Source organism: Suricata suricatta, chromosome X (assembly GCF_006229205.1).
Source record: "Suricata suricatta isolate VVHF042 chromosome X, meerkat_22Aug2017_6uvM2_HiC, whole genome shotgun sequence".
NCBI classification, from domain to species: Eukaryota; Metazoa; Chordata; class Mammalia; order Carnivora; family Herpestidae; genus Suricata; species Suricata suricatta.
In genome coordinates, this window is record NC_043717.1 from 71,497,185 (window position 1) to 71,517,346 (window position 20,162).

Sequence of the window (20,162 nt, forward strand, 5' to 3'; positions counted from 1 at the left end):
TTTATTTTTAATATTCATGGTAAACTTTCATTCAAACCTACTATAGATTTATAATACCACTTCTGAGTCTCTTTCCAACATAAATAGCAGCAAAAGCCTATTTCTCAGTATTCTTGGAGTAGATTTCATGGTAACATTTTCTGGGCTGCAATAAAAATCTGTTATCGATTGTGGATTTTGTATTGGCTTTCCAAGTTAAAGCAATAATTTATTGAGCTTTTTGTTACTGATTAATTATCTTTACATATGCTGAATTTTGCAGTGGATTTTGGAGTGAGTGCCCAGGTGAGCAGAACTAATGGGAGGAGAAATAGTTTCATTGGGACACCATACTGGATGGCACCTGAGGTAATTGACTGTGATGAGGACCCAAGACGCTCCTATGATTACAGAGTAAGTATGAAGATTCACATAGTGGGAATCAAAAATTGGAAAAGATTTTGACTAGTATTTATTTTTTAAATAGTTTATTGTCAAATTGGTTTCCATAACACCCAGTGCTCTTCCCCACAAGTGCCTTCCTCCGTTACCACCACCTCCCTTCCCCTCCCCCTTCAGCCCTCAGTATTCTATAGTCTCTCAAGTTTTGCGTCCGTCTCTCTCCCCAACTCTCTTTCCCCTTCCCCTCCCTATGGTCCTCTGTTAGGTTTCTCCTGTTAGACCTGTGAGTGCAAACATAGGGTGTCTATCCTCCTCCACCTGACTTATTTTGCTTAGCTTATTTGTAAATGATAAAATTAAAGAATAAATAGCAGGCAACTGCTTCTTTCACATTAAACTCTAATAAAAAAGACTAGCTGCTATTCTTATATGTGGTTTGATTATATGCATAAATGTAATATTTTCCAAGAATGTAGACAAAGTAGAACCCTGGGAATTATTTACATTTGAGGAATAATGTCTTGTTCATGTTGCCTGCAACTTCTTGGGGGAAATATTATATTATGTGGCTTTATATGGAAATTTAATTTCCAGGGGCAGAGAACTTTGTAAACCTAAAAATGAATGAATGAAGCCAATTATTAATCCCCACAGTAACTTAGCTCCAAAAAGAAAAAAAAATAATAATTTGATTACTCAGGGTAATGGAGAAAATCTTTGTCATGGTTCACCTCCAAACCACTGAAAATAAGTGGAATAGACAAATTAACTAACAATTCATGCTATTTATTAAAATTTCCACTGAAACTGAATTTGGACATATAACCTCTATGTGCACATTTCAAAAAGCTGATGTGGAAAGAAAACTCTCGATTTGATATATACTGGAAAAACCACATTCACTCTTCACATCATAAGTCATCCAAACAATTCATTGTGGTTTCGTTGTGTGGAACCTAGGACTCAATACTTGACATTGATTAATTCAAATCTCATCTTTTTCCTTTTTCCCTTAAATGCCCTCTGCTTGATCTGCCAGCAGGTATACTGAGAGTTTATAGTCTAGTGCTATTACAAAGTATGCAGACTATGGAAGCATAATGTCCTTTTAAGTGGCTTGCAAAATAAAATGATGCATTATACCTGCGCAAATTTTGCAGTCTTCCAAAGACTTTCACTTATATTAATTATTTATTTTTCATTTTAGCCCCATGTAGTTGAAAGAAAGTTTCAACTTACACCATAACAACAATCCTTTGAAGCTAAGAAATCTATTAACTAAGATTATCAGAATTCAATTAGCTTGTTTAGGAGTCATCCAGCCAGACAGTGTACCTCCAGCCCTGTGCCCTTTCTTTCCACATTCTAAAAAATAAGACAGTTAATAGTGAGGAGAATTTCCTTGGGCCTCTTAGAATATCATTTCCTAGAATAACAATAATTATATGCTCAATTTACTATATACAAGTAACTGCTGAAAATGATTTTTGTATATATTATCTCATTTAATACTCATACCAGTGCTATGAGGTAGATAACATTATTATCACCACTTTATATATGGCGAAATTGAGGTACAGAGAGTTAAATCATTTATCTAAGATGGCACAGTTAATAGATCTATGGAATAGAGTTTCTTCACAGAAGGCTCCTTTTGCTATTTCAGTTAAGGCAACAATAGCAATACATTCAAGATGAATTTTCCTTACACTGAATCCTGTCCCATATCATTCTGTTGCGTGGTGCAGTACTTGTAGATCACAAGCTGAGATAACATCTTCCTACAATGCCATTCTATAATGAAGGTTCATTGTAGAAAACCCATAAAATGGCCCTTGCATTGACACTCCTCCAACCAAAGATTGTGTTGAGACTCTAAATACTATTAATTTTCCATTTTAAGTGCCTTTTGGTGTCATTTTTTCTTCTGCAGAGTGATGTGTGGTCCGTCGGAATCACTGCTATTGAAATGGCTGAAGGGGCTCCTCGTGAGTAAAAATGTTTACTTGTTAAAAGCTAGGGAAGCATGCTATACAAATGTGCTTCTTGCACCAGTCAGCTTCTCTTGGTCACACAGGTGCCACACTATTGCCAAACTGTAAATGCTGGACTTTTCACTGATTATCAATTGTTCTAGTCAGAATGGCCAGATATATCCACAAAGAGTTTGTGCTTTTCTATTACCATATTTTATTTTAGGCTTATAGAGAGTTGTTTCCATTTAGCATCAACAGTATTTGGTACTGATAGTCCTGACTAATAACAATCTAAAGAAATTTTATTACATAGTGATTGGTGGAGTATTTAGGTCCAGAACATTTATAGTCACACACTGCTGCAGACTGTGACAGTTAAGATAATCTTCCAGTGTTTCACTGAAATGAACAAATCCTCAACCCTGGAAAGTGAGTGGTGTTTTGTTTTTCCTGGAGTCAGTCCAGCTCACTTTTGGTGCCTTCCTTGCTCCTTTTAGCCAATCCAGTGCCCTTAATTGATTGCTCAGAAGACTCAGTTTTCTCTTGTTTCCACGTCATCCCCATCATTTAAATGATCTGTTAGAATCCTGTTCTCTCAAGACTCTACTTTCTTGTAGGAAAGTGAAAATGAAATGTGACCTTGGATATAAATGATTGATAACCATCTAATGTATGATCCCTATAAGCAGGGCATATTTACTGTCCTCAATACCTAATCTGAAGATATAAATGATGAATACATTCTTGGTGTCATTGGATGAGAAGTGAGAGAAATACTTGGAGTGGTTTTTGAGGGGGTAGGTGGGTGGGGTAGAATGTCTTTGCTTACCCCTTTCTAAGGAGATCCTATAGGTTCCCATGTTCCTGCATGCTCTGTCTGCACAATGCCCACCTAGAAAGCTTTATAAATTTGCACTATAATAATACTGTGTTTCAAGTCCAATGGGAGTAATCTCAAGGGGTAGAAATAGTGATAACATGATAGTTAAGAATTTCTGGTGTCCTTTAGAATATCACATTAGGGGCTGGGTTAAATCTAGGACAGATATGGAGATCAGGTAGCTGCTGTCCCTCTTTTCATGCCCACTCAAACTGCAAAGTATCTATTTTGGGTGAATAAAAAATTAGTGACAGAAAAATTATGTATGCCACATATAAATAATTGAAATGATATTTGGAATATGCATATTATTCCTCATCACCTCTTGATTATTTGTCTTTGTGAAACATGCTTGGATTATATTAGATTAAGCAGCATCAGCACCCTCTCTTCTTCTTCTTCCACCTCTTTCCTCCTCCTCCTCCTCTTCCTCTTCTTCCTCCCCTTCTTCTTGTTCTCCCTCCTCTTCCTCCTCCACCTGTTGCTGCTGCTGCTGCTTCTTCTTCTTCTTCTTCTCTCAACAATATGGTATTTCATATGAGTATTGATATATGTGTTTATTTAGTATAACCTAACTTTATTATTTAGGATGCAATAGCACCGCATCAAATAGTGTATGTTTTCTCTTGTGTTGGAGTGTTCCTCACCATGTCTTTTCAAAAAACTATCTTTCTACACTTTGAAGATTTGTACTTCCTAGTTCACCTGTATTTTGTTTCACTTTTTCATTCCAAAATATCAGATCATGGAAGAAAAAAAGAGGTAATGTATGAACTCACAGAAGGACTGCATAGAATACACAAATGGCAAACTTTTTACAAAAGATGTATAAGGACCAGGAGATCCTTAATTTACAGTGAGAAAAAATAGGACCACCATTCCTAAATAATAATTGAAAAACTGAAACTTTGGTCATGAGCAACTTGAAATAGCCACACTGCTAAAATATTGGTCTTTCACCAGCCTCCCCTATTGCCTGGAGTATTAACTTTGGATAGAAATGATTGTCATTAATTTAACTGTAGAAATTCTCCAGGTTTTGATAATCACCATCTCAGAAAAGGTGGCCCTCCAAAGTTACAATTATATGATAATTGACTCTGAGATCTAGATAATAAAATTTATTTTTCTCTCTTTCTTTGGTGAGTCTCTCACAGAGAAGTAAAAAAACAAAAGGGAGTGGGTAGAATAACTTCTCACTGAAAGGATGCTGTAGAGGTTCTCAAAGGAAGATCTGTACCATTGCACACCAGGACCTTCTTAAGTGCTTGGGTACTTTCTTCTTTCTTTCCTTCTTCTTTCTTTCTTTCTTTCTTTCTTTCTTTCTTTCTTTCTTTCTTTCTTTCTTTCTTTGCTTGTTTCTTAAATTCTACATATGAGTGAAATCATATGGTGTTTGTTTTTCTCTGTCTGACTTATTTCACTTAGCATTATACACTCTATGAAATGTATTTTTACTTTATTTTTTAATAATTTTTTGTCAAATTGAGCTCATTACTTTGAAATAGCAAGCCTCCTTTGAAATATATTTTTAAAGAAGGCTTGCTATTTCAAAGTAATGAGCCTCTAATGGTAAAATATTTAGACATGTTACATGTGGCATAAAGGGAGCCTTTACTGGTTTCCTAAAATTAGACTATGTTAGAAACTTCCACAGTTTGACGTAGCTCTTGTACCCACCCTGTGCTCCATTCCTTTGTACACTTCTCATTTCCCTTAAGGACAGCTTCTCTAGTCTATGCTCTAACTCTTGACCCTTGGGGATGTCATTAGTTGACTAAATTTTGGTCAGATGTTAACAAATGACAACTTCTTAATATTGTACAAACTCACTTAAAATATGTTTAAAGGACAGAATTTGGTGACTGAATGGATATAATAGGGGAATGAAGAGAACCAAATGTGATCCTGATCTTTTGAGTGTGGGGATAATTCTGCCCTCAATTATGAAACTGTTCCTCTATTAACTTATACCTATATAATTGAAACAAAAACTTGACCTTTGAATAAATGTCTTTATATCATGCTAATGAAAGCACCTTGAAGAGTTTTTTCCTACTAACTATTGTAAGAGGTCAGTTTGGCATTGTAGTTTTTCCTGAAGATGTGTTTTGGGAGAGAAAGAATGACTCTAAAGATTCACCGAAATCAAATTGTCCTCACATGAATGACACACTTGTAGTATTAGATGAAATTTGTTGGTGAAGGTGTGGAGAAAAAGGAACCCTCTTGCACTGTTGATGGAATGCAAACTGGTGCAGTCACCAGTATGGAAGTTCCACAAAAGTTTAAAAATAGAACTACCCTATGATCCAGTAATCACACTACTGGATATTTATCCACAAAATACAAAAACACTAATTTGAGAGGACTTATGCACCCCAATGTCAATTGCAGCATTATTATAATAGCCAAATTATGGAAGTATCCATCATACATGAGTGGAGAAAGAAGATGTGACATATATATATGTACATATATATATACAGGGAATATTACTCAGCCAAAAAAGAATGAAATCTTGCCATTTACAACAACATGAATGGAGCTAGACAGTATTAATGTTAGGTGAAATAAGTCCATCAGAAAAAGACAAATATCATATGATTTCTCTTATATGTGGAATTTAAGAAACAAAATAAACTAGCAAAAGAAATAAAAGAGAGAGAGAGAAACCAAGAAACAGATTGGTGGTTGCCAGAGGGGAGGTGGGTAGGGGTTTGGGTGAAATAGTCGATGGGGATTAAAGGGCACACTTATCGTGATGAGCACAGAATAATGTATAGAAATGTGTGTCATTAAATCGTGTACCTGAAACTAGTATAATACTGTATGTTAATTATACTTGAATTAAAATTTAAAAAAAACTTGATAAAATAAAAAATATTAAGAAAAAAGAAATTCTCCCAGCACCACCTGCTAAAGAGGCAGTCTTTTTCCATTGGATACTCTTTCCTGCTTTGTCAAAGATTAATTGGCCATACATTTGTGGGCCTAGTTCTGGGTTCTCTATTCTATTCCATTGGTCTATTTGTCTGTTTTCATGCCAATACCATACTGTCTAGATGATGACAGCTTTGTAGTAGAGGCTAAAATCTGGAATTGTAATGACTCCTGTTTTAGTTTTCTTCTTCAATATTACTTTGGCTATTCGGGGTTTTTTGTTGTTCCATACAAATTTTAGGATAGCTTATTTTAGCTTTGAGAAGAGCACTGGTGCAATTTTGATGGGGATTGCATTGAATATGTAGATTATTTTGGGTAGTAATGACATTTTCACAATGTTTATTCTTCTGATCCATGAGCTGTTGGTGGGAATGTAAACTGGTGCAGCCTCTCTGGAAAACCATATGGAGGTTCCTCAAAAAACTATCAGTAGAACTCCCATATGACCCAGCAATAGCACTGCTAGGGATTTATTTATCCAAGGGATACTGAAGTGCTGACACATAGGAGCACATGTACCCACAATGTTCATAGCAGCACTGTCAACAATAACCAAATTATGGAAAGAGCCTAAATGTCCATCACCTGATGAATGGATCAAGAAGATGTGGTATACATATATATATATATATATGAAATATGGCCATTTGCAGCAAAGTAGATGGACCTCGAGGGTGTCATGCTAAGCGAAATAAGTCAGGTGGAGAAGGACAGATACCATATGTTTGCACTAATAGGTCTAACAGGAGAAACTTAATGGAGGACCATGAGGAAGGGAAGGGGTAAAGAGAGTTGGGGAGAGAGAGAGATGCAAAACCTGAGAGACTACTGAATACTGAAAACTAACCGTGGGTTGAAGGGGAGGGAGGGGGAAGGGAGGTGGTGGTAGTGGAGGAGGACACTTGTGGGGAAGAGCACTGGGTGTTATATGGACACCAATTTGACAATAAACGATTTTTAAAAAAAGAAAAAAGAAATTTACACTATGGCTCTCCTATGGGGATATTTTCCAATATAGCACTTATTAGAATAGGCTTTCCTTTGTATAGATGTGTGTTTCCAAAAGAGAATGAAAGTCCTGTTATTTAGCACAGACATGAAGTGTCAGATAGTTAAAATCTTTATTATATTACCAATAGCTAATATTGATGAAGTACTTATTCTGTGCCAGAAACTATTATGTGTAAGTTAATGCTCATGGCAATTCTTTGAAGGGATTCTTGATTTTTTTTTCAGATAAAGGAACTAACACACAGATAGGTTAAATAATTTGTCTGAGGTCACAAAGGCAGAACAGGGATTTGAACCCAGGTGATCTTAGTTGAGAGGGTGTGTTTTTAACAATGTGTTACACTGTACCTACCTCTTTCTGTAAGACTGTCAGCTTTCAAAACAGATTATTCCCATCTTCTTAGACCACTAAATCATTTTTGATATATTATTGTGCTTAGCTACTAGTTTGGTTGACTTTTTTGGCCACATTACCCATTTCAATTTTATGACTACAGATACCTATAACACAAAATACAGAAGAGTATTTGTCTTCATTTTGGGTTTACGTCTCTAGATAGGAATCATACATCACACATTTTGAAATTTGTATACAATGTAGTTTATTATTAATTTGCCACACAGGGCAATGGTGATGCTTGAGTATATTATATAATGGACCGTTTGCAAAATGAGCTTTTCCCCTGACCACATTATTGTGTATCTATTTATTCTTTACTGTCTACTCACTATGAAATGTGAAAGAACACTGAGAATCCCGTCTGGAATGAGGAGGCTGCTCTGTTGTTACACTTCTCATTCATTCTAAATGTATCTATTTTCTTTTGCAGCCCTGTGTAACCTTCAGCCCTTGGAAGCCCTCTTTGTTATTTTGCGGGAATCTGCTCCCAAAGTCAAATCCAGTGGATGGTAAAGATGAATGACTTAATCTGCTAAACATATTAACTTGAGTTTTTTTATATACCACATGAGTTTTAATTAATTTTGTAATCCTGTTTCAATATCTTTAATGGACAACATTTCCTAAAACGAATATCTTAATGATTAGTTTTTTTAAAGAGGTAGCTAGTCAACTAGAAATAAGTAATAGCTTCCATAGTATATTATGATGATGTCACTACCCTGGAAATAATGGCATGTTCAATTGTTTCTCCATTAATGGCATGGACCAATACATATCATTTGTGATGTTCTTACTGTGCCTAGATAGGCAGTCAGTGATTGTGATATATAGCTCAGTTGTTCAGCAGATTGAACTGCATCCACAGATGTAGAGAAGAGAATTTGTTCTCTCAATGCTATAGGCCAACTGAACGTGGGAACCCTTTACACTGAAGCATTTTGATTGAGTGTCTGAAGCTCTTGCTTATTCATTGTATTTAACGCTTGCCCTGGTGAAAGTGGTGACTGTGATTTGATTGCTGACATTTTTCCTAGTGATTTAATTTAACCCTTTCCACAGATTCAGGCTTTCAGGCCTTGTCTGCTTTCATGGGCGATTTTATAAGATTAGTTAGTCCTGTTGCTATTAACACCCTTTTTTGGGTCATTACACCTACACCTCCATAGCTCAAAATGTATAATCAAGTGAAACATTCAGGCTTCAAAGTATGACTCCTGTGAGCTGACCAATCTAGTCTCACAACCTACATATACCGCTTTAACTACTTCATTGTCATACCATCACTTGACTTTTTACCGTGTACATACTTCTGTACTCCTTGAAGTTTCTACTACTATTTAAATGCCATTTACTCTGGCTCATCTGTAGTATAATGTATATTGTCAAGCTGCAAGATATGTGGCAATTGAAAAGACACTTATAACTAGAGGCAACTCTCTCAAAAAATACGACCTGCAGAATGACTTGTGTGAGGGTGGGAGAAAATATAGCAGTTCTGAAGATGATTTTTATATCTTTGAATCATTTCTTTCAGGTCTCATAAGTTCCACAATTTCATGGAAAAGTGCATGATAAAAAATTTTCTATTTCGTCCTACTTCTGCAAACATGCTTCATCATCCTTTTGTTCAGAATATAAAACATGAAAGACATGTTGTTGAGTCATTAAAGAAGCATCTTACTGGAATCATTAAAAAGAGACAGAAAAAAGGTTAGAATATGGGAGCTTTCATTTTACTGGAGTGAATATTTAGATGAAAGCAGAATTTATTAATTTTTTCAGGAAAAATAAGATTTGCTTAAGAATTATATTGAACGTAAAAATTCTGAGGCAGTTAATTAATTATCTCTCTCCCAATCATATATATATGATTAAACTGCTGCCAATTATAGCTGGCAGGTGTTTATATTTACAAAACCCTTGAATGAATCCAGAATAATTATGTGCCAATTTTATTTTAAGAAAACTCATAAGTAAAGAAATAAAATAAATAAAAATATAACAAAATCTATATCATACTTCTCTTTTTTGTTATTTTCACTAACTCGTGAGATAAATGTATTTATAATTACCCATCTATTGACTGTTAATTCTGAAGTAATTTCTATGTACTATATAAAGTCTGTTTTATACTAATCTCCAGCTATAAAATGTAATTAAAAGAACTAATTTATACAAATAAAAGTTAGTTTCTATATGTTAATGCCAAAAATGTCAGGATGGATTTTCATCAAAACTAGAGTACTACTTAGGAAGTTCCAACTTTACAGGCTGTATGGCATATTCTACATTTAATTTGGGCCACCATAGGCTGTGTTGCGAGTGGTGATGTTGTAAAAAAGGGGAAACTTGAAACATAGCACGCATTCTCAGAATAGCTACAGTTTTGATTGCAATAGAGATTTTTTTTGTCCTGCATAACTATATATATCTTATTTTAGAGTGAGAAGCAGCAGAAATTATTTTATTTAACCATGGAGTAAAATTCATTGGACCAGCATTACAAAAGCCAACCACTCTCAAATGGCCATAGGAAGACCCCATTTCTACTTGAGAATTTGCTAATTTCCAGAGCTGTAAGATTTCTAGAATGTTACCTGCATAAAAAGTCACATTTATGTGGGGATTGCATAGATGTAAATATAGTTACCCTAAACACTTTTATGTAGGAAATTCAAAAGAAACTTCTTGTTTGTAAGCTTCTCTATTTCAGTATGGCATAGCTGAAATGAAAGAAGCTGAACATGTTGAATGTAAGTGTAAAACTCAGAATTTAGATTTTTACCTTCTCACTGAAAAGACCAAAGATCCTAATCCTCATTTGCAAAGATCCTCAGTGAAAGGGCCAAAGATAGATGTGGGCTCAAGCCATAAAGTTCTTGCGTCTAGATCACACACATGTAGGCCATATGCTCAAAAACCATCAAGAGTTCCTCTTGTCCCTTTCTACCTTTGCCTTTCGCAGTTATTTCTCTTTAGAATTTCAGCAACCAAATTATTAAATTCCCTTTCCTATGTCCAGAGAAATTAGTTTGTATGGAATAGCTTCACTGTGCTGCAAAAGTGGTTCTAAGAACCAGGATATTGTCTACATTACCAATCAGGTGTAATTTGAAGGGTTATCTTCTTGTCCTTGTAAATTCATGTGACATCCTGAGCATTAAAGGGTAAAAATTCACTAAGTAGATTGCATTAATCTCTGCTGATTTTTATGTATTATTTTTTCTTTTATAAAAAGGAATACCTCTGACATTTGAAAGAGGAGAAGCTCTTAAGGAGCAGTACACCATGAGACGATTCAGGTATGTTAGATAAATTACATATAATTTGTTGTTAGCAATTTATGTAAGACTGTTGATCCTGTACTGTTGCATTTGACTCAGAAGAGCTTAATCCATTATGATACAACAAATAACAGATCTATTATTTTCAAAACACATTTGAATGGAAATGTTGAGGAAAAATTTTTATTACTATTCAAAGATTCTTTCATTTCTGGCAGTAGAATGATCAAGTAATTTATGAGATAATTAATATTGAGTATATTAGTAATACAAAGAATATTTCAGATATTATAGGAATAATTCAAGAAAGATTTACTGAAAATACCTCTATTGCAGAAAATGTCCATTTTTTTAAATTTAAAAAAAAGTGAAGCCTGAGTGGCATCACTTCACTGACAATTCTTACTATATAGCAATCATTTGTGTGTTTCTTTCTAGAGGACCTTCTTGTACTCATGAGCTTCTGAGACTGCCAACCAGCAGTAGATGCAGACCACTTAGAGTTCTGCATGGTGAACCTTCTCAGCCAAGGTGGTTACCTGATCAAGAAGAGCCACAGGTCCAAGCACTTCAGCACCTACAGGGAGCAGCCAGGGTGTTCATGCGACTGCGAGCTCAGGATAGTGCACCTAGGCCTCTACAGGGGCTAGCCCAGGCACCTCAGCGACTACAAGGGGCAGCTCGGGTGTTTATGCCACTACAGGCTCAGGTTAAGGCAAAGGCATCTTGGCCCCTACAGATGCAGATTAAAGCACCTCCACGACTACGGAGGGCAAGCTGGATGCTCATGCCACTACAGGCTCAGGTTAAGGCACCTAGACCTCTACAGCTACAGGCCCAGGTACCAAAAGAGCAGCAGGCTCAGGCCCAGACCCAGGCATCAGAAGAGCCACAGGATCTGGACCAGGTACCAGAAGAATTTCAGGGTCAAAATCAGGTACCAGAACAACAACAAAGGCAAGGTCAGGCCCCGGAACAACAGCAGAGGCAGAACCAGTTACCTGAACAGCAGCTGGAGCAGAACCAGGTACCTGAGCAGCCAGAGGTACAGCAACAGGCTGCTGAGCCCGTACAGGTAGAGACTGAGGCAGAGGAGCCTGAGTCATTACGAGTACATGCCCAGGTATTCCTGCCCCTACTGTCACAGAACCATCATGTGCTGTTGCCACTACATTTGGATACTCAAGTGCTCATTCCAGTAGAGGGACAAATTGAAGGGTCACCTCAGGCACATGCCTGGACACTAGAGCTCCCACAGGCGATTGGCTCCGTTCAAGAACTGATAGACGGACTATCTAGAGATTTACTTCGAGCACCAAACTCACGTGTATCAAAGCCACTTGGTCCACTGCAAACCTTCATGGAAAACCTGTCTTCAAACATGTTTTACTCTCAACCAGAGCAAGCACAGAAGAAAAAGTCAAAAGTTTCTAGTCTGAGGCAGGCATTGGCAAAAAGACTATCACCAAAGAGGTTTTGGGCAAAGCTATCACACAGACTCAAAGTGGTTGAGCACTCAGATTTAGAAGCCTGCAGGCAAAGGCACCAGCGCAGACGGGAAGATATCTTTAATCAGCAAGAGGAAGAATCGAGACAAGTTGCAAATGTAAGACTTTCTGATATTTTTTACTGAATCAAATATGCAGAGAAAAGATGCTAGTACATGCTCATGTTTTCCCTCTGTAAAACCAAATGAAAGAAATATTCCTTGTGTCCCAAAGAGGATTAACTTATAATTTGTGCTTCAAATAAAATTTCCAGGTAATTATGACTAAATTTGAGAAAGAAAACATTGCTTGAATGATACAGGTAATTGGTTAATATCTTTGTAGACATACAGATTTAATTATTAGTTTTCTACCTATTATTCCCTTAACCAATAAAGGAACACTGTATAGACATTTAAAACTACTATTTTGAATATTTAAAAATTGTCATAGCTTGAACTTTTAAATATAACTCATTTAAATTAAAGACAAAAGAACAACTTTGGTTTCACTCCTCTAACCTCTAAGTTAATTTGTCTTTTTTCCATAGAATGCTGAAATGTGTGTGGTTTAAGTGAATTATACTATATTTTTTTATTTCAGCATGTTTAAATCAAGGTTCAAATGAAATGGTAAAGCACTTTCCAAAATATTTTGTATATAGTTACCATACGTATGATTTGTCTCACTAATTTTCCACTGTTTTACATAATTAATGAAGTGTCTTCATTGAACATGACGTAAGTTACAAATTAATCTGCACTATTTTGAAATGCAGTACATTAATATCTTTATCTTATTTTGGAATAGCCAAAACTTCATTCTTTCAAATCCTCTACTGTAATTTGGCTGGAGTTGCTGAAGTCGATTTGACAGATCTAATGTGACAATGAAGGGATGGTGGACTGTATAAGCAAATTAATGAGGTCAGGATTAGGAGAGCAGTTGTTTTCTAATACCTCACAGCAACAATTTACATAAAAGAATCCTAAATTAAACCCTGGTGTCAACATCCATTTATCTGATAATAATTAATGTAGAGGGGCACCTCGGTGGCTCATTTGGTTAAGTGTTCTACTTCGACTCAGTTCACAATATCACGGTTTGTGGGTTCGAGTCCCATGTCAGGCTCTGTGCTGTCGGCTAGCTCAGAGCTTGGAGCCTGTTTCCAGTTCTGTGTCTCCTTCTCTCTCTGACTCTCCCTTGCTCATGTTGTCTCTCTCTCTCTCTCAAAAAATAAATTAAAGCATTTAAAAAATAATTCATGTAGGAATTACAAACATACCTTGTCTGAATGTCTGGATAAGTGAGTCTTTTGGTTTGTGTCCATTGAGCCAATTAAATACAAATTATTTTTTAACATGTTTAACTTGAGAAAAGCAACAAGCATTGGTAGCATGACACATACTTATTGTCATTCAGTGTTTTAAATATATATATATGAGAAGCCATTATGACATGGAAGAAAAAGTTAATAAATAATAGTTACCAATCCTGTGACCCTAGGATCTTGTTCAGGCATTCATATCTTTATGTGTAATTCTTAACAAAAATATAAAAGAAATGAGTAGAATTGATACTAAATCAAAGTCATAGTAGATCTTTTGAAATAACTAAAACTTTGTTAGCATTTAGAGACGTATGTAAGTTCTTAAACTAACCAAAGGAAAGAAAACTAATTTTCATGACTCTCTTTGAGTTGAAGAAATAATATTGATTCGCTTAAGTGTGAAAACAGAAACTTTCCTAAACTCTTGGAGCTCAGTTAGTGAGAAACATTTGCACGGTTGTATTTTATATCTTCCATTGCACAGGAGGACCAAACTTTGTAATTATAACTTCTTACAAAATATGACAGTTTGAAGTTATGAGTTAAGCTTTAGACTGGAGATTTTTTTTGAGTTGGGATGCCTCTTTAATAATCTATGGCAAATATAAATATATTATACCTAATAAACTACATTTGTTCCATTTTCACCCTAAACCGCATAACCTTTTAAGTGACAAAAGTTACAGGGGTTTAACGATGTCATTTTTTATTTATTTTTTAATAGTTTATTGTCAAATTGATTTCCATACAACACCCAGTGCTCTTCCCCAACAAGTGCCCTCCTCCATCACCACCACCTCTTTTCCCCCCTCCCCCTTCCCCTTCAACCCTCTGTTCATTTTCAGTATTCAATAGTCTCTCAGGTTTTGCATCCCTCTCTCTCCCCAACTCTCTTTCCCTCTTCCCCTCCCCCTGGTCCTCCATTAGGTTTCCTGCATCTAATAGATTACCTACAGGTGGTTGATGATCCCCCTAAAAATATATGCAGATATGTGTATTCATATGCAATTAGAATCTCCTCAGATTCTTTTTTTAAATTTTTTAAAATGTTTATTTTTTGAGAGAGAGAGAGAGAGAAAGAGGCATGGGGGGGAGAGAGAGAGAGAGAGAGACAGAGAGAGAGAGAGAGAGAGAGAGAGAGAGAGAGAGAGAGAGAGAATCTGAAGCAGGCTTCAGGCTCTGAGCTGTCAGCACAGAGCCCAATGCAGGGCTCGAACTCAATAGCCCAGCAGTGAGAAGCTCAACTGATTGAGTCACCCAGGCACCCCTAAAATCTCTTCAGTTTCTAAAGGGAATCCAGAACCACAAACTATTAGAATCCTTTGGTTTAAATCAATTTTAGTATTTGAAAATTATTCTTTTTAACTGTACATTGGGGTGATAAAATTGCTCCTATCATTTGCATTTTAACAACAGTTGAAATACTTATTTTCCTTTTTGTTTCAAAGGACAAAGAAGATGAATCATCAGACAATGATGAAGTAGTTCATTCAATTCAGGCTGAAGTCCAAATAGAACCATTACAACCATATGTTCCAAAGCCTAAAGGAAATGAGGTAAGTTTCTCAGTATAAGTTACTGTGACATTAATAAGTGCCTAAAATAGTTGTTCTTAAACTTTTTGGTCTCAGGATACCATTATACTCTTAAACATTGAAGACTCCCAAAGAACCTTTGTTTATGTGGATTGTGTCATTTAATATTTAATGTATTAGAAACTAAAATAAAAAATAAAATATTTACTAATTTATTTAAAAAATAAAAGTATTATATGTCAACATAAGAAATAAATTTTTAACAAACAATAACTATTTTCCATTTTGCTTAATGGAAAACAAGTGGATTCTCATATGTGCTTCTGCATTCAATTTGTTACCATATATTTAGTATATGATAAATGAATTATATTGGTAAAAGCTTACTTCTCATATATAATTTGTTGGGAAGAGAGAATTACCATAGCTTTTTTAGATAATGTGGATATTCTTTGATAAAACACCAAAGTTAGGGAACTGGAATTTAAAACCCCATCAGTGAAATTTTGCACATTCAGAAGTATTAAAATCCATTGTTCTATTGTCTTCTATAAACAGATGTTTTACTCATGCACAATTTTGTATCTTCATACATTAGTCAGTTGGAAAATATTATTTCACTGTGTATGTCTATCTTCCAAATATTTACACATTTCATTATACAACATTAATAAACAGCATCTGTTAATATCATCAATTTCATCAGAAAAGTGAATGAGTATTGACAAGCTGCCAAGTGCATAGTGACAGATAATAAATTTAAAATTTAAATTTTTACTTTGAAGCTCAATTTTATCACTGCTAACAAATAACATCAGTTGTGTTTTTCCTCGAATTAACAGGCTAACTTCACTGATTTTAAATAAAATGCTTGCCACATACCAAAGTTGAATACTTGTAGTTTTTGTCAGTCATTGTTTTAAGTAAAAATATTGCCCATAAAAAACTTGGATAGTTCGGCTTATAACACAATCACACATACGTTTTCCCTTTATTGTCTCTGTTCGGGGATATAGTTTATGACAGGGTATGTATCATTTAATCTGTGGTTTATTTTCTTACACTTATCAGAATAATCAAGTCAGTTCTCATGGTCAGGTTCACTTCTGTTTTCATGACTATTAACAGCATTTAGCATAGGATATTGGTGAAGCCCAAGTTGCAGTTACAATTCCCATATGGACAAGGTATTATCATCATAGTTAACATTCATAACAGCTAGCCATTTAAAAATTTCTTGGTCACTAAAGATGACCAGGTGGGTTGGTGAAGAGCTCAGAAATTCTTGCCTTATTAATAGTAGGTCAGAAGTCTCATTGTTGTTCTTAATCAGCACAAGGGTCCCAGATCACTATATTTCTTCCTTCTAGATGCTTCACAGTAGTCCCCTATGATGTCTTTCATGGACAATTATTCTTTTGAAATATGTTACTTCTGATACTAACAATTCTCTGAGGTAAATAACAGAATTACTTTATAAATACTAATCACTGGCAGAAGGAACATAAACTGGAATGTATTATTTAATTACAAAAACCCTTATGTTTCGCACTCTGCCTTATGAAATTATGACTTTACTTCTACTCTTAGATAATAGTAATTACCTTAGGCATGCCTCTTTAAACAGGAAATGTAATGAGTTGTGCCTGACTGTTTGGAATACATCATTCGTCTCATACATGCTATTCTTACTAATTATCTTTTCATTTTTTAGACAAAATAAAGCCAATTCATATTAGGCATTAACCTTTCTTATTTTTGGCCTTTATCTTTTCTGAGTAATCCTGGTCTCTGGTTTACTAGTGTCAATAAACTTTCTGAGATCAGTTTCATGAACCAAGGAGACCTAACTGGGTCAATATGAGGCCAGGTATGTGAATCAAATGTGGAAAAAGTCACATGCTTATCATCCACACTGCCAAACATGTGGTTACATTTGGAAATACTCATTAGCAAAAGAGGTTAACATTAACAACACTTTTCATTTCTAACTTATCACAACCTGGATAAGTCACTACATAGAGAAAAATAGCATAGTAAGGTTAGTATAGTTTCTAGAAACTATACAATGACTTTATTAGCATGAAAATCCTAGATTTTTTTTAAAAAAGTAACATGTTTAATTTTTCTTTCTAAAGAATCTAGTGTGGCTGCCTCGTTCAATGTCAGAATAACATATTTTCTTGGTTAGCTAAAAACTATTTTAAGTAGAAATCTAATGATATAAAACTAAATGAGGCAAGGTAACTACATGGTCCTGTCTACTAATGTTGGCAGAAAATAATCTGCCCCATTGATGGATGCTGGCTCATTATATGTGCTATTTTCTCAAATATTTTGCTGCATTAAAGGAAGGAATAATTAATAGAAACCAAATTAATTCATTTAGAATTTAAAAAGTATTTGGAAAACTGATTATCACAATACAGTGAAATTGTAAAGTGATAGAAAACATACTTTCTTAAAAGTGGGACATTTTTTACTCAAGAGATTTTAATGATGTAGTTTGTGTGTGTGTGTGTGTGTGTGTGTGTGTGTGTGTGTGTGTGTGTGTATTACAGCTTTTGAAAATCTAGGTTTAACTTAAAAGGGTCAGTTGAGTGAGAAGTTAGAGCTTAAATTCTGAGTGAGAAATTTGGACTTGATATAAAGGATAATAAGAAAATACAGAACATTAAATTAGCAGTTGGGGGACCTATATTCAGATTACACATATTCTTTAACTTGATGTAAATTTTTAGCAAAAAATATTTTTTTCTCTGGACTACAGATTCCTCAATATAAAAATTAGAGTGATTATATAATATCCAGAAACTGTTATTATATGACAATTCAAGGATACCATCAGATATGATGGTTAACCAGCTGTAATGTTACACTAAAATTATGAAAATATAATTTATTTATTAAATCAGATTTTATGTATTGGATTTCTAGAGAAATATCTCTATATCAAGAAAGGAATCTTCATCCATAGATTAATAAACTCAAAAGAATTTATGATAAAAATTTTTACCAAAGTATTGCCTTGTGTCTTTAAGGTCCAAGAGAGATCTACTTCATTGCCTTACAATCAAGACTGTGCACACCACGTCAAGTTCTCTTTAAGGTATGTGTCTCTAATTTCTATATTCAAATTGCTCATACTTAAGTATAATGTGGAAAATAAAAGGGTATTTATTTGACAAGAAGTTTTGTGTACAGTCAAAACTAAAATATTAATGACAGCATCATCATCAGTGATATTGTTGGCCCACATTTAAAACTTTAACTGCAGCAATCCATTAACTAAATCTTTTGTATCCGGATATGCTGCAGTCTCTCTGTCATTTAGTTTAATAGTTGGCTGATAAGGTCCACAATTTAATAAAAGAAACATCAATGAATTCTTAGACAGCTTTCAATTAGTACTTTATAATAAAAAGGTGAAATTTCACATGTATCATGTATTTCAATTATACATTTTATCATTTAGTACATCATGAATCTCATGTACAACGTATTAAAACACTCACACAATTCCTAACCTCAGAAGCTAATGCCATGGAATGGGCAAGCCTGAAATGACCTAAGGGAAAAATCAAATCTAAATCTTAATATTATATCAATGATATTTTATGCTAGTCACTGTATTTTTATCGCTGTAATATTGGTGATCTTCAGTGATTTTCTAACATCGTGTTTAATATTTTAGATGTTATGCACATTGTGTTATACATAAAAACTAAATTTTAAGGTAGATTTTCCCTAAAAATTGTACCCCCTCCAACTCCAGATTATAATGAAGAAAACTTGACCTATATTCATATCCTCAGTCTTTCACTAAATATTTATTGAGCACCTACTGTATTCAAGATACTGGATGGTATAGTCAGATTACATAGTGTTGATGTTATGTAGTATGTGTATTCTTACTTCATTATTATTTGAAACTCCCTATATTTATGTCCTTAGATTCAACTTATATGCAGAAATCTTGGAAAATTGGAAAACAAGATTAGGAATTTTTCCTTTCTCTACATTCAGTGAATGAGTTGTCATGGTCCTTCTGAACACAAATAAAGAAACCTGTTTAATTTTGTGGGGGGTTTTTTGGTATTATGGGATATGTGTTTAATAAAATCTGGCATAAAAAATTAGTATTGCTGTTAAACTACAATTGGCTGTTCACATTTTGGAGAGAGTTTTGCATTCATGAATAGCAAATATATTAACTTTAAATATGGTTAAATTTCTAAAATGAATTAATTAATTTTTCAAGTTTATTTATTTTTTGAGAGAAAGAAAGAGCACAAGTGTGGGAGTGGCAGAGAGAGAGAGAGAGAGAGAGAGAGAGAGAGAGAGAGGATCCCAAGCAGACTCTGAACTGTCAGCAAAGAGCCTGAGGTGGGGCTCAAACCCACAAAATGTGAGATCATGACCTGAGCCAAAACCAAGAGTCAGATGCTCAACCCACTGAGCCACCCAGGTGCCTCTTAAATTTATAAAATTAATTTAAATAAAACTTGAGTGTTTCCTGAAACTTGGGGTCATAGTATGGATTCTAGTATGTTCTAGGCGTAGATCAATAACCAAAGTCCTTCCTATATGGAAATTCTAAAGGAACTATAAAATTTAGCAGCACCAGTCCAAAAAGCCTTTCTAAATATTACCCAAATTTGAATATTAAAAACTAAAGTGTCCTATTTGTATGTTTATTCATTTATCTAAATCAAGAATAGGACATTAAAAAATTAAAATGCCAAGCTTTTAAAATTAGGATGATCACTGTGGAATATTTGACACACAATAACAGATTTTTATCTTGTTAAAATCAACACATACACCATCAAGTTATGTTTATCACTGTGGTATTAGGTAGAGAATAATATCTGAATATTACCTTAAAGAAAGTTTATTGAATTTTTGAAATTAAATATGATATGTAAA

General features: G+C 34.6%; 1 protein-coding gene across 1 annotated transcript in view; it reads left to right on the top strand.

Moving 5' to 3' along the window:
- NRK (Nik related kinase) overlaps positions 1–20,162 on the top strand; it is a 136,888-nt gene that overhangs the window by 76,903 nt on the left and 39,823 nt on the right. The window contains exons 8-15 of the mRNA XM_029930229.1: positions 263–393; positions 2,315–2,369; positions 8,025–8,103; positions 9,132–9,307; positions 10,836–10,899; positions 11,320–12,487; positions 15,147–15,254; positions 18,275–18,342. Of these exons, the coding sequence (XP_029786089.1) occupies positions 263–393; positions 2,315–2,369; positions 8,025–8,103; positions 9,132–9,307; positions 10,836–10,899; positions 11,320–12,487; positions 15,147–15,254; positions 18,275–18,342 (1,849 nt within the window). The remainder of the gene's footprint in view (positions 1–262; positions 394–2,314; positions 2,370–8,024; positions 8,104–9,131; positions 9,308–10,835; positions 10,900–11,319; positions 12,488–15,146; positions 15,255–18,274; positions 18,343–20,162) is intronic.